Source organism: Mesoplodon bidens (assembly GCF_964165515.1).
Source record: "Mesoplodon bidens genome assembly, chromosome: 16".
Taxonomy (NCBI): Eukaryota; Metazoa; Chordata; class Mammalia; order Artiodactyla; family Ziphiidae; genus Mesoplodon; species Mesoplodon bidens.
In genome coordinates, this window is record NC_138173.1 from 23,458,890 (window position 1) to 23,471,511 (window position 12,622).

A 12,622-nucleotide genomic window follows, 5' to 3' on the forward strand; every position below is an offset into this window, starting at 1 on the left:
GTGCCCCAGTCCTCACCTATTTTCCTCAGGCTGCCATGGATGTTGCCATCAGGTGATTAATTACAGCATTCCCTGTTGCATAAATGCTTAGCAGCAACTTATGAAAACAAAAACTCTTCCAAGAGGGTAACATGCTTCTTCTTCTTAAACAATCTGTCCAAAAAACTCGCAGCTGGAAATTCAGCTCACTACATTTCCCCACTCACCACATTCTATAGCAAATTCTAAGGCATGCAGATGAGCAGGGGATTGACAACAGTGCTCAAGGCTAGAAGTACTATTCATTTGAAAGGAATGCTGTCTTGAATCAGTGGACCATTATTCCACCAGGTTTGTGTCTGGGTGATTCTAAGATGCATATGTGTTTCTTCCCCAGTCTCAGGAGGCTCAGGTGCTGAAACAATTGGCAGAGAAGCGGGAACACGAGCGAGAGGTCCTCCAGAAGGCTTTGGAGGAGAACAACAACTTCAGCAAAATGGCAGAGGAGAAGCTGATCCTGAAGATGGAACAAATTAAGGAAAACCGTGAGGCTAATCTAGCTGCTATTATTGAACGTCTGCAGGAAAAGGTAATCATAACAGAGTCCTGAGCAGATGCACACATTCGTATGCAACACGGCCAGATGAACTCTCAAATGCCCAGGCACCAGAGACTTAATCAATCTCTGCTGCAGGTGCAGAAGGCACCTAACCCCATGGGCAGGGTTTCCCGGGGTAGCATGGCCTTAGTGGGCACTGAAACATGGTTGAGGAATGGGAGTAGGACTTAAAGCTGGAATTCTGTCAGATTTTCCAGTGGTGAAGAGTTTGAGGGAGGCTGATTCCTGCTTTTCAAATGTATAACAGACTTCAGCACAAATCTTAGGAACCCATCTACTGGAAAAATATTAAATTGGAAATATTAAATATTTCATACAATCAGTAATAAATGACAGTAATATATAGTAAAATAATAAATTTAATATTTAGTCTAATAATTAATATATAATATTAAATATGTAAAGGTTTTGTCAAAATATATTTGGACATATTTCCATACATTTGGAAAAACATATTTGTCAGAATACTTATGAACAGAGGAAAACCCATTCCCTCCATGTAGGAAAATCTACACTAAAAGCTAGTAGGGGAACTTCATTTACTCAATTTCTGGCATCCGGGTGCCTTTCTTCTCACCAACCTGAACATATAACTATTCCCATCAGTCAGGATGCACAGCCCCGGAAATCCTCTAGAAATTGTTCTCAGAGCCACTGTATCTTTTACTCAGGATAATTGTGAATCAACCTTCATCTCTCATCCTAGGCCCTAAAAAAATAAAAGCAAATGGCATTGCTAGGAATGGGGCATGCTGATCTTATTCCAGAATTGGCAATTAGACCTTTAATATCCAGCGCAAGATTTATATCAGTCCAAGTGGTGGGATGAATTGGGAGATTGGGATTGACATATGTACACTGATATGTATAAAATAGATAACTAATAAGAACCTGCTTATAAAAAAATAAATAAAATTAAATTTAAAAAAATTAAATTAAATTAAAAAAAGGCATATCAATCCAAGGCTATCCAGGAGCATTACTGTTTTTTAAAATTACGCATACTCAAACACACAGCAGATCCTTCTTGATTTCAGTTGTAAAATAGTTCATAAAATTTGCATATTTAACTATTATTTCTAGAAGTGCTGGATTTTAATGGGCAATTTATTTCTCTCTGTGTACTTTTCTTCACCCACCCCTCTAGCCAGCTCCTTTATTCTCCCTTCTCACTCTCATCCAGAATTGGTCTCCTCCCTCCATGCATACATACTTGCATACACACTTGCATGTCTACATACATGCATACATACGTACATACATGCATACATACAGTTTGTCCTGGAAATAATCAACCTGTGGAATGCTTAATATTCCTGGCATCAAGCTGCAGAATCTCCAGGGGTGGGACCCAGGCATCCATATATTTTTTTTAACTCCCCAGATGATTCCAGCATGCAGTCAGTTTTGAGGACTAGCGGTTTGTAGCTTTTTCTGATGTAAATCTCAGCTGACAGCATTTTATCCTGTGCTGAATGATGCAGCCCACATCATTTTGGGGGCCACATTTTCCCTGGTATTCCATAGCTAAAGAGACACTTTTCAAATCTAATAGAATCTTTGACCAGTGACAGCCAAGATCTGTTATCTTCTCAGTAAAGCGGAGATTAGCCTTAGAGCATACTAACTTTACTTCCATTTGATGTATTTTAAGTACATTGTAGATTTTTTGTTGACATATGGTATATGTGTTTGTATGTACTAAAACTATTATGCTCCTTCCTAAAATAAGACAAAGTTAGTTTTTTATTGTGACTTTTTTTGAATGAAATTACTGCAATGAAGTTAGAAATTAAAAAGAGGATCAATAATAATAATTATGCTGAAAGTGCATGAAACTGCCAATATAACACAAGCTTTTCTGGAATCTCCCGCATCAAAAAATAATTATCACTGAAATGACATCTGTTAGTTAGATAGTCATGAGGTGACCACACTAAGTGCCCACCATTTTGACAGCCCTCACTGGCCCTACCGATTAGCCAAGAGATGTGATACAATTCCACGTGAGCTTTTGCAGCAATCTGCCTACCACCCAGCCCTCAGTCCCCCTCCTCCTCAATTAATCGAATTGAGCATTTGAGCAGAGCATGTCCCTCGATGGTGGCTACGATGGTATCCTCAGTGTCATTCACTGATGAATTCTCAGCCATGTTAGCACAAGGCCTTTAGATAAGACTGAAAGCCTAAAGCAAAATCAATCCCGGTTGCATTTTAGAACCTACTGAAGAGCTCTTTTAATTGCGTGAAGGCTGAAGACATATGCAAAATAATCTGGATATAGAAAGGATAAAAAATGTGTTTTCTTCAGGGAGTAACATTCTGTGAGTCTTTTTCTAAGAGATGATTTTGATGATATATAACTCTTTAGATAGAGATTTTAACCATTATCAATTTCCGTCTGTTGTAACCTTTCATTCTTCTCATCTGACGTTTTTTCTTTATCATTCTGATTCACGAATGCTATTTGCGTAACTATTTCCTATGGAATATGTCTGATAAATGAATAATGAAAGGAAAAAGAGGATTAAACTAGCTTTCACTGATTTCTCACTGTAGGCCAGGCATTTGACACATACTATGGAACTTAATCCAAACTACAGCCCTAGAAGGAAATACTGTTATCATCCCCATTTCACATCTAAGGAACCTGGTCCTTAGAGAGGTTAAGTAAGCCATTTGGCCAAGATCACAAAGCTAAGCAGATCGCAGAGTCTCAGTTTGAAACCATGTCTTTTTGACTCCAAACTTTTATACTAAGCTAAAGCTGTAACTTTGGCCATCCTAAAACTGCACAGTAAGCAGATTTGGTTGCGGCATTGGATGTTGATAGTGCTCCCATGACCAATGTCATCTTCACGTACGAAAATGTGCTTTCCTGCACTCCTGACTCACTCCTGACCCCTCTTTTGTATTGCAAGCTCATAGTTATCAGCAAAAAGAAGGATTCTGATGATGTTGAATCTCATCTTGCATTTAAATACTCATATAATAGGATTTCATGGATTGGAATTGATACCCTAGGTCATCTAGTTCAAGTCTTTTGTTTAGATTTGATACTTAGTGAGGTGAAGGGGATATTAAAAGGTAAAGTAAAAGAAAGACCTCATATTTCTTCACTTCCGGTACAGAAATCTCTCTAATCACATTTTCTCCAAGAGTCAGAATTTTTTCCTAAAACCATCTCTTACACATTTTTGCATATCAAAAGAATATTTGCATACAAGTGCTTAAGCACTATTATATTGATGGGAGCAAGGGGGTAAATTGTAGAGAACATTGTAAATTTAGATCTGCTTCACTCTGTCTAACCCAGCGTGTCTGACAGTGCCTGGCAAATATTAGAAGCTCAATAATGAAATGAATATTATCGAAGAATAGACTTGACCTCTTGATGCGCTTTCTCAGAGTGTCACAACTTCCTCAGTAACCTCTTACTCAAGGTCTGACAATTGCCAACATTTTGCTGATTAAAAAAAACAGACTATGTTGAAAATTACACGCCCCCTGCATATCTGCCTTTGATCCTCCCACATTTTTATACAAAATCACATTACAATTTTGAGTATATATTTGATGATTTGAATGTAAGGTTTTCAAATAATAGTTTTATTAAAATGCTTGAAAATAAACAATATTTTTCCCAGAAGCTCAGCATTTATTTAAATTTCCTTTTTTTTTCATGTTATCTCAAGCTCACAGATTATATTTGTTCTTTCCTAGGGCAAAATCCATTTCTTTGCAACTAATTTTGAGCTGAGTAAGAAGTGTGCTCCAAAGTAGCCTACTAATACTGATTATAATCTTTCCTGTTATATTATAAATTTGAGTTTATATGAGTCTTTAGACTTGAGGCTGGTTTTTTTCCTAACATAGTGATGGTCTGGGCTTTCTCTCAATTTTTGTCAGAGCTCAGGTCTTAATAATTAGTTTCTTTCTGCATGAGAAAAAGATTTTATGGCATCTTTTTCCTCACCATAGCAGAACAAAAAGAAAGAAGAGTCAGCTGCATTCATGCTAGTTCCCCTGTGACATTTCCAGACAGGACATGATTTCTCTATACATGCTTTTTCCCTCTTCTCTTCATGGCTTTTGAATACAGACAAAAAGCTCATTTAAACCAATTAAATAAAATTGCTTTTAAACTCTTTCTGTAGAATCAACTTCCTGTTTACTCTAACTCTGTATCTTTGAAAGAAATGTAGGGCTGTACATGCCTTTCTCTCCCAGAACCTACATTTGAAAAGACACATTTTTCCACACAACTATAAAATTTTCTCCTCACGTTCACATTGAGGCTACATAGCAGTGGTTGAATGGGGGCTGTATAGCCAGGCTCCCTGGGTTGGAGTCTCAGCTCTGCTGCTTCTTAGTTTTGTGATCTTGGGCAAGTGACTTAGCCTTTCTGTGCCTCAGTTTCTTCATCTGTAAAATGGGCACCAGAATAGAGACTCCATCACAGGATTGTTTCGAGGATCGAGGGAATTAATACAGGTAAAATCTGTACCTATGCAGAACTGGTACATATTAAGTACCTAATAAATGCTTAGTATTATAAGGAACCTATAAGCAGAGACTCCTTGAGATTAATAGAGCTTAATGATAAGATTTACTTTATAGCTGGTCAAGATCATTGCCTCTGAGCTAAAGGAATCTATAGAGCAGCAGTCCCCAACATTTTGGCACCAGGGACTGGTTTCGTGGAAGACAATTTTTCCACGGACCCGGGGCGGGGGTTGGAGAATGGTTTGGGGATGATTCGAGTGCACTACATTTATTGTGCACTATATTTATATTATTATTACATTGCAATATATAATGAAATAATTATACAACTCACCATAATGCAGAATCAGTGGGAGCCCTGAACTTGTTTTCCTGCAACTAGATGGTTCCATCTGGGGGTGATGGGAGAAAGTGACACCCGAAGTGTGTTGCTTATGTCCAGTCTACTCTGTAAGATGCAGCTTAATTGTCACTTGCCACTCACTCATAGGGTTTTGATATGAGTCTGCAAGCAGTTGATTTATTATGGTCTCTGTGCAGTCAAACCTCTCTACTAATGATAATCTGTATTTGCAGCCACTCCCCAGGGCTAGCATCAGCCTCAGCTCCACCTCAGATCATCAGGCATTAGATTCTCCTACGGAGCGCTCAACCTAGATCCCTCGCATGCACAGTTCACAGTAAGGTTCGCGCTCCTATGAGAATCTAATGCCGCCGCTGATATGACAGAAGGCAGAGCTCAGGCGGTAACTCAAGCCATAGGGAGCGGCTGTAAATACAGATGAAGCTTCGCTCGCTCGCCGCTCACTTCCTGCTGTGCAGCCCGGTTCCTAACAAGCCAGGACCAGTACCTGCCTGTGGCCTGGGGGTTGGGGACACCTGCTATAGAGCCACAAAAAATTTCTGGAGCTGCAGGGGGAGAAAATAGCAATATAAATAATATTCTAAATAGAAAAATAAATAATACTAATAACAATTAATATTTTAAAAATTCAATTTCAATTTAACACCCACTTATTTATCACCTATGATAGGCAAGCCCATGTGCTTATAATCATCCAAGGCAGACCTGTGTACTAAAAATAGAATTCCACCTTTCCTATCAGTTCCCTGCTCAGAGAGTTTAGTTCCCAAATCAAGTTTAGTGCCCCAGATCCTCATGTAAATAAACATTTATTGATCATGCACTATGTGCGAGAGAACCTGCTGGGCCCTGTAAGTGGAACAAAAGTGAGAAAATGCAGCCCTGGCCCTCAGCGGGCTTCTAAATAAGCATCTGCCTAAGAGACCTGATGAGACAAGAACAGAAATGACCAAAGCACAAGCTAGAATAAAACGGCTGTCACGTAAAAAGGGAAGATTAATGCAGGTTTTCAAATGGAAAGTGAAATAGTTTTCAGTCTTATGAAAGTCTTCACGGAGAAAGAGACAACCGCTACAGGGATTAAAGAGTCTGTTTACTATCCTGGTGGATAGAACTAGAAAACTAGGAATCTCAAGCCTTGAAAAGTGCATGAAAAGACACTTCTGTTAAACCGAGAAATCAAGCAGGCGTAGGAGACGGGTGGAGGGTAAGACTGGAGAGGTCATATGGACTCAAGTTTTGTTGTTGTTGTTGTTGTTTTGCGGTACGCGGGCCTCTCACTGCTGTGGCCTCTCCCGTTGCGGAGCACAGGCTCTGGACGCGCAGGCTCAGCGGCCATGGCTCATGGGCCCAGTCGCTCCGCGGCATGTGGGATCTTCCCGGACCGGGGCACGAACCCGTGTCCCCTGCATCGGCAGGCAGACTCTCAACCACTGCGCCACCAGGGAAGCCCCTGGACTCAAGTTTTGAAAGATCTTGACTAAGGGGTTAAGAATTTAGGAAGTATACAAAAAGTCTTGTTCCTGCATCTCATCCTCCCAAAGTGTCCACTGTCCAGTATAATCCCTTAAAATGTTAGGGAAAAGGAAAAACGCTGTTCAAAATGATAGAGAAGACAGGATGATATTTTATTGCTATTCTCCGGATTTATACAGTAGTCCTAATAGTCAAAATTCTCTTAATCAAAAAATTTTAAAGATTTTTTTAATTCTCTTAATCATATGATCTTTTGTTCATCATTTTAATCAAATACAGTGATAAAATTTTTTTAGACACTATTAGTCTTCTATGATCTTCTGTAATGTGACCCTTATTGGGTTCCACGTTTTCCTTTCTTTGAAATGAGAACATTTCCTAAAGGTAGGTGCTAAAGGGGGTTACTTCCAGTCAAGCGCATAGTAGTCAAATTAGTGGGCGGGCCCTCCTCGTTGTCTGTGGACCAGGCGAGGCTCCTGATGTCTCGTCTCCCTTCGGTGTTTTTCAGGAGAGGCATGCTGCGGAGGTGCGCAGGAACAAGGAACTCCAGGTCGAACTGTCTGGCTGAAGCGACGGAGGGTATGGCACGCCCCACCATTAGTAAATCCCCCTGCCTATATTATAATGGATCATGCGATATCAGTATGGGAAATGTATGACATGGTTTAAAAAGAACTCATTATAAAAAACAAAAAACAGAATCAAAAATAAAAAAAAAATCAATGCGGTCTCTTTGCAGAATGTTTTGCTTGATGTTTAAAAAATACCTTGGATCTTACTTTGTAAATACTTACATTTTTGTTAAAAAATACAAGTATTGCATTATGCAAGTTATTTCATAATCTTACATGTCCTGTAACAGGCTTTTGATGTTGTGTCTTTCCACTCAAATGAATTTGCTAGGTCTGTTCTTTTTGAAGCTCCCCATGTCTGACTCCATTCCCTGCCCTTTTCATTCCAACAGAAAAATGAGGTCAATAGACAGTCTTTGGTGCTAGAAACCCACCATTGCCTACTGACCTAGACAGCTTGGTAATCTCTGAACTTGACTGAGACCATACCTAGATCACAGGTATTACAACTCCACACAAATCACCACATTTGTCCGCTCATAATCTACTAACTGCCTAGGAACTACAAAACCAGGCTAAGAAAAACCACTACTCATAGCATTTACTTCTGCTTCTACTGGATTATGTGCTACAAATGTGCTTTGGCGTTAGAAAGGGATGGATGAAAAAGACAGATCTGAGATCAATCTGGGTAGAAGCAAAAAGCTGAACCTTTTAAAGTGCTGAACACAGATCCTAACCCAAATGGTTCAAGCAGCCGTGAAATCGCTTTTCATGAAGTGGGCTTATTCTCTAGTTTAAGTTCTTTTGATGGAATGAATTAATGTGTCAGGTGGCTTATTTGTGGATGCCATGATTGATGATGTTCATTTTAAGCTCTTACCTATAGTACAAGTACATGATGCTACTGAATATTTTTCCACTTGGAAACTGTGAGCTGATTGTTGCATTCAAACACACACGCAAACAAAATCAAAAACACTGCGGACTTTCACTTAAGCTGGTCTTTCTTCCCCAGTGTGAGGCAATCCTGCCTATTTAAAAAAATATTTATATATATTACTCCATCTATGAGGGCTGATGCAGTCAAGGGGGCTAGGCAGGGCGTTTGTGCCAACTGAGAGAATCAACAGATACCCACCATAAGTACCTATCGCAGTTTTGAAGTCGTTTCTCCCCCAACTCCCAACTCCCGAAGGTTGCTGCCTGCATATTTACTCTTCATTAGTGCTATTTTCCTGTATGTCATTGTGAGCAAGCTGTGATTAATAAAGAATTGGAGTTCTGTGAACTAATACAGGTTTGGTCTGTTCTCTTGCCCCTCCATGTGTCAGACCCTGGAGTTCAGCTTTTAAAAGGGTGGCTGTTGGATTAGGCAATCTCAGAAGCAAAGACAGTAATTAGAGTTTGAAGGAAACCAGGGCCCTGCTGATTCACTTCCCTTCTGGAGCAGCAGGAAGTATCACTTTTCTCTCTCCCTCTGACAGTCCAACACAGCAGGAGAGGGCTTCAATCTGTTCCCCTTAAAAACATTCAAAATTGAAAGAGATACCACAGGTTTAGACTGATAATTCTGCAGGAGACAGCCCTTCTCAAAGAGCTTGGAAGCTTCCTGGCACAGTCTCACGTTCTCCCACGCGGCCACAGGACACCTTCCCCAGCCTGTTAAAATGTGACTTCCCTGCCATACTGCCGAATTTTGCACTGCCAATAAACACACTGCACACACGGACACAGCGGGGGCGTGTCAATGACCCAGATGGATACTGCAGGACCAAAGGAACCACATCCAGATTTAGCAGAAAATCATAAATAATTGAAACCACACAGACTTATGAATAAGCAAACTGAGCTATTTGTCCATAGGAGTGCTAACAAGCCAAGTTTAAGGTGGAGGCCACCTGGTCCCTATCTTGAATATCCTTTATTTGTGGGCATCTAACACTGCAACCATTGATACACATCCTTAAAAACATGAATTCCATGATCTTCCTTTCAGAAGTCAATCAGAGCTTCTGATTAGCATAAAATAAACTATATTTTCACACTGATTTTTATGTTGCTTAATTCAGTAAACATTACTTGAAGGGCTTCCACTGGGCCAGAACCTGTGATTAAGCCCTGGATTTCCTCAGGATTACGTTTAAATTGTGTATATGACTTTGAAATGTTCTTTAAAGAAAACTCACATAATCCCATTGATTTGAAGATTCACCCTCCTCTCATCTCTTCTACTCTCAAAAATGTGTGAAACAGCTGAGGACTGATAAATGTCATTCTCCTCCCTGGATCAGGCACCAGACTTTACAACACTTCAGAGGAGAAAGCAGAAGTAAAAAAGTCTACCCCTCACACCACCCCTCCCACTGAGGGAGAGAATGAGAAGGGAGACACGGCACCCTTGACTTTAGCAAGCAATCATCTCTTGCATTCCCAGGCTGGACAGGACAACGGTCCTTGACTTCTAATCAGGCAATTTGCTGAAAACTGCTAAGGCAAACACAGAGCCTAAAGCAAAACTAGCATCCTCAAGCTCCCCCAAATTATCCCAGATCATCTTAGATTCCTCTCTGTCCCCAGTGCCCACCTCCAAGTGACCATCAAAGCAGGACTGATTTGACTTCCAAGTTGCCCCTCATTCCTTGCTTTTCTGCTTTCATAACCACTGCCCTAATTTGGATGCTATTAGACTCTTACAGGAGCCAACTAAGAAGTCTCTTCTGTGCCAGTCTACAGCCTCCTCTACACGCTGATCAGGTCTCTCCCACATTCTACTACCGCCTCCCCTTTACCAGCAGAATAAAATCTGCACGTCTTTACATGACATTAAATTGTCCCCAATACACCTCTCTTTTCTCAAGAATGTCATTTTCCTTAGACACCAAACTATGCATCCTGACATACCAATGGCATGACATTTCTGGCCTCCATGCATATGCTGTTTTCTCTGTCTAGAATTATCTTCACTACAATATCAGTCACAAGAGCCTAGCTTGCTCTGTAGTAAAACCCCCCAAATGTCAGTGAAATAAAACCACAAAAGTTTATTTCCTTCTCCTGCTGTACATGTCCAACATGAGTCACAGTGGACGCTGCTCTGTTTCACTGCTCACTCTGGGGCCAAAGACCTACAAGGACTGCCTCTATCTGGAACATTGCTGGCCACCATAGAAGAGGAAGAGTGTAACCAAGGCCAATCACGTGCTGACTCTCTTAAAGCTTCCTCCCATAAGTAGCACAATTTATATGTCATTGGTCAAAGTAAGTGATACAACCACATTCGATTCCAAATGATCAGGAAAAGTTCCATCCCATCATAAGCCCAGAAGGAGGAAAGCCAAAAATATTTGGTAAGCAGCACCAATGACTGCCACCCTACTGGTCACCAAATAGCAGGTTGACTCTCCTTCCCACATGTAAAGTACACTCACACTGTTCCTAAGATATAAAATCCCCAAGTGTCAATTGTCCATGACATCAAGCTCAATGTCCAGGATCTCTGGCTGGTGCACAGTACTTTTTCCGACAGATGTGGATGTGAGTTCTCTTGACAAGAGGCAAATAAATTTAAAATACAAGCTATCTTCCCTAACATATTCAATATACAGTGGTGAAATGAGGACAGATAAATCACAATAAACAAGCTTGTTCTAAAGGGGAACGATAGGGAATACATGGCATTCACTGAAGATAGAAATTCTGGTGACCCATTGGCCTGTCATTATGAGGGTCCTCCTCCTTTGGGATAGGGAACATTCCTTGCTTCTGTCTCTATTCTACTCCCAGAGAGGGGCTCCCCACTCCATGGCTCTTGGCTCTGTCACCTGAGCAGATCTTCCTGTTCCTTTATTCCCCTTGGGGCATTGGAGAATACGCCCTCCATGGAACCTGAGCAGCTCCTTGCCAGCTCGCGGCCCACCAAACTTGTAGATCCAAGACTCATTACGTTTTTACTATCATACCCTCACGTATTAGTCCTCAACCTGGCAAGAAACAGATGGCATACTATAAAGGGGTAAATGAAGTATATTTAATGAAGATTCTTTTATAAGGATGTGGACAGATTAAAAGAAACCAACAAAGGATGGTGAAGGACCTAGTGTGTACCACCAGAGAGAAGCCATTTCCACCTATGGCCTATAGATCCAAGAGACAGTTGCAGCTGTAGAAGAAGGCTGTCTGATCAGGGGCTATGACCTTAAAGAGAGGAATTCAGCCTCTAGCAAATGCAGCCCGGCAAGGAGGGATCCACAGAATAGAGTAGCTTTCTTCTCTTACTCTTCCATCTGTAGCCAAGGACTCACAGTGGCCAAATCCAACAAGAAACCAGAGGGCAAGGGAGCCCAGGTGAGGCAGTGTGTAGAAGTCAGCCTGTGGGGCTGAGCAGGATGAAGAAAGGCAGAAGGAGAATCTGGAAGGGCAAATGGAGGATATGGCAACCTGTAGTACAGACCGCCGACATAATTAGAGAACAGTGCTGATGACAACTAGGATACCTTCTATTTGTCTGTCATTAGTGCTATTCACTAAATATTTCTGGCTTCTTTTTTTCTGGGATTGATTGCTTCCCTGACACTTCTAGTTAGGTGTGGTTGTGTAATTCCCTTCGCTCAGTGCACGTTGTGTGGGAGTAACCCGTGCCCCTTCCAGGTGGAAAACTTAAGAGGAAATTCACAATTCACCATGTCCGATTTCCCCCTGCTACCACGACCTGGAAGAAGATAAAGCAGAGCTCAGCCCCCATCTGTGAGAGACATGTATCAGGAATGGAGTAAACTCTTTTTGTTTTATGCCCTTGAGCTTTGAGGTTGTTACTCACTAATAATTATTAATGAATTGAAATTCTTTTTACCATCACACACCGTAACTTTTAGCCAATCACATCATCCCCAGTCTGAAACTGAATGTTTCAACAGCTTTCAAGTGGCTTATGTATTTTCAGTTCATTTGAGTCCTAAATGGCAAAGAAACCATTTAACACTATGATATCGGGAAGGAGGCCTGACCTAACCAACTGAACTATTTTATCTCAAATATGAAAAGGCGAATTGAATTTTTTCATTGGTTTATTTTGAACTGTAGTCACCTGCATTGTTTTAAAAGATA

At 40.8% G+C, this 12,622-nt stretch overlaps 1 protein-coding gene across 1 annotated transcript in view; it reads left to right on the top strand.

Moving 5' to 3' along the window:
* STMN2 (stathmin 2) overlaps nucleotides 1–8,792 on the top strand; it is a 50,766-nt gene extending 41,974 nt beyond the window's left edge. Inside the window, exons 4-5 of the mRNA XM_081258356.1 lie at nucleotides 377–568; nucleotides 7,453–8,792. Of these exons, the coding sequence (XP_081114482.1) occupies nucleotides 377–568; nucleotides 7,453–7,512 (252 nt within the window). The 3' untranslated portion in view covers nucleotides 7,513–8,792. The remainder of the gene's footprint in view (nucleotides 1–376; nucleotides 569–7,452) is intronic.
* The last annotated feature ends 3,830 nt before the right edge of the window (nucleotides 8,793–12,622 follow it).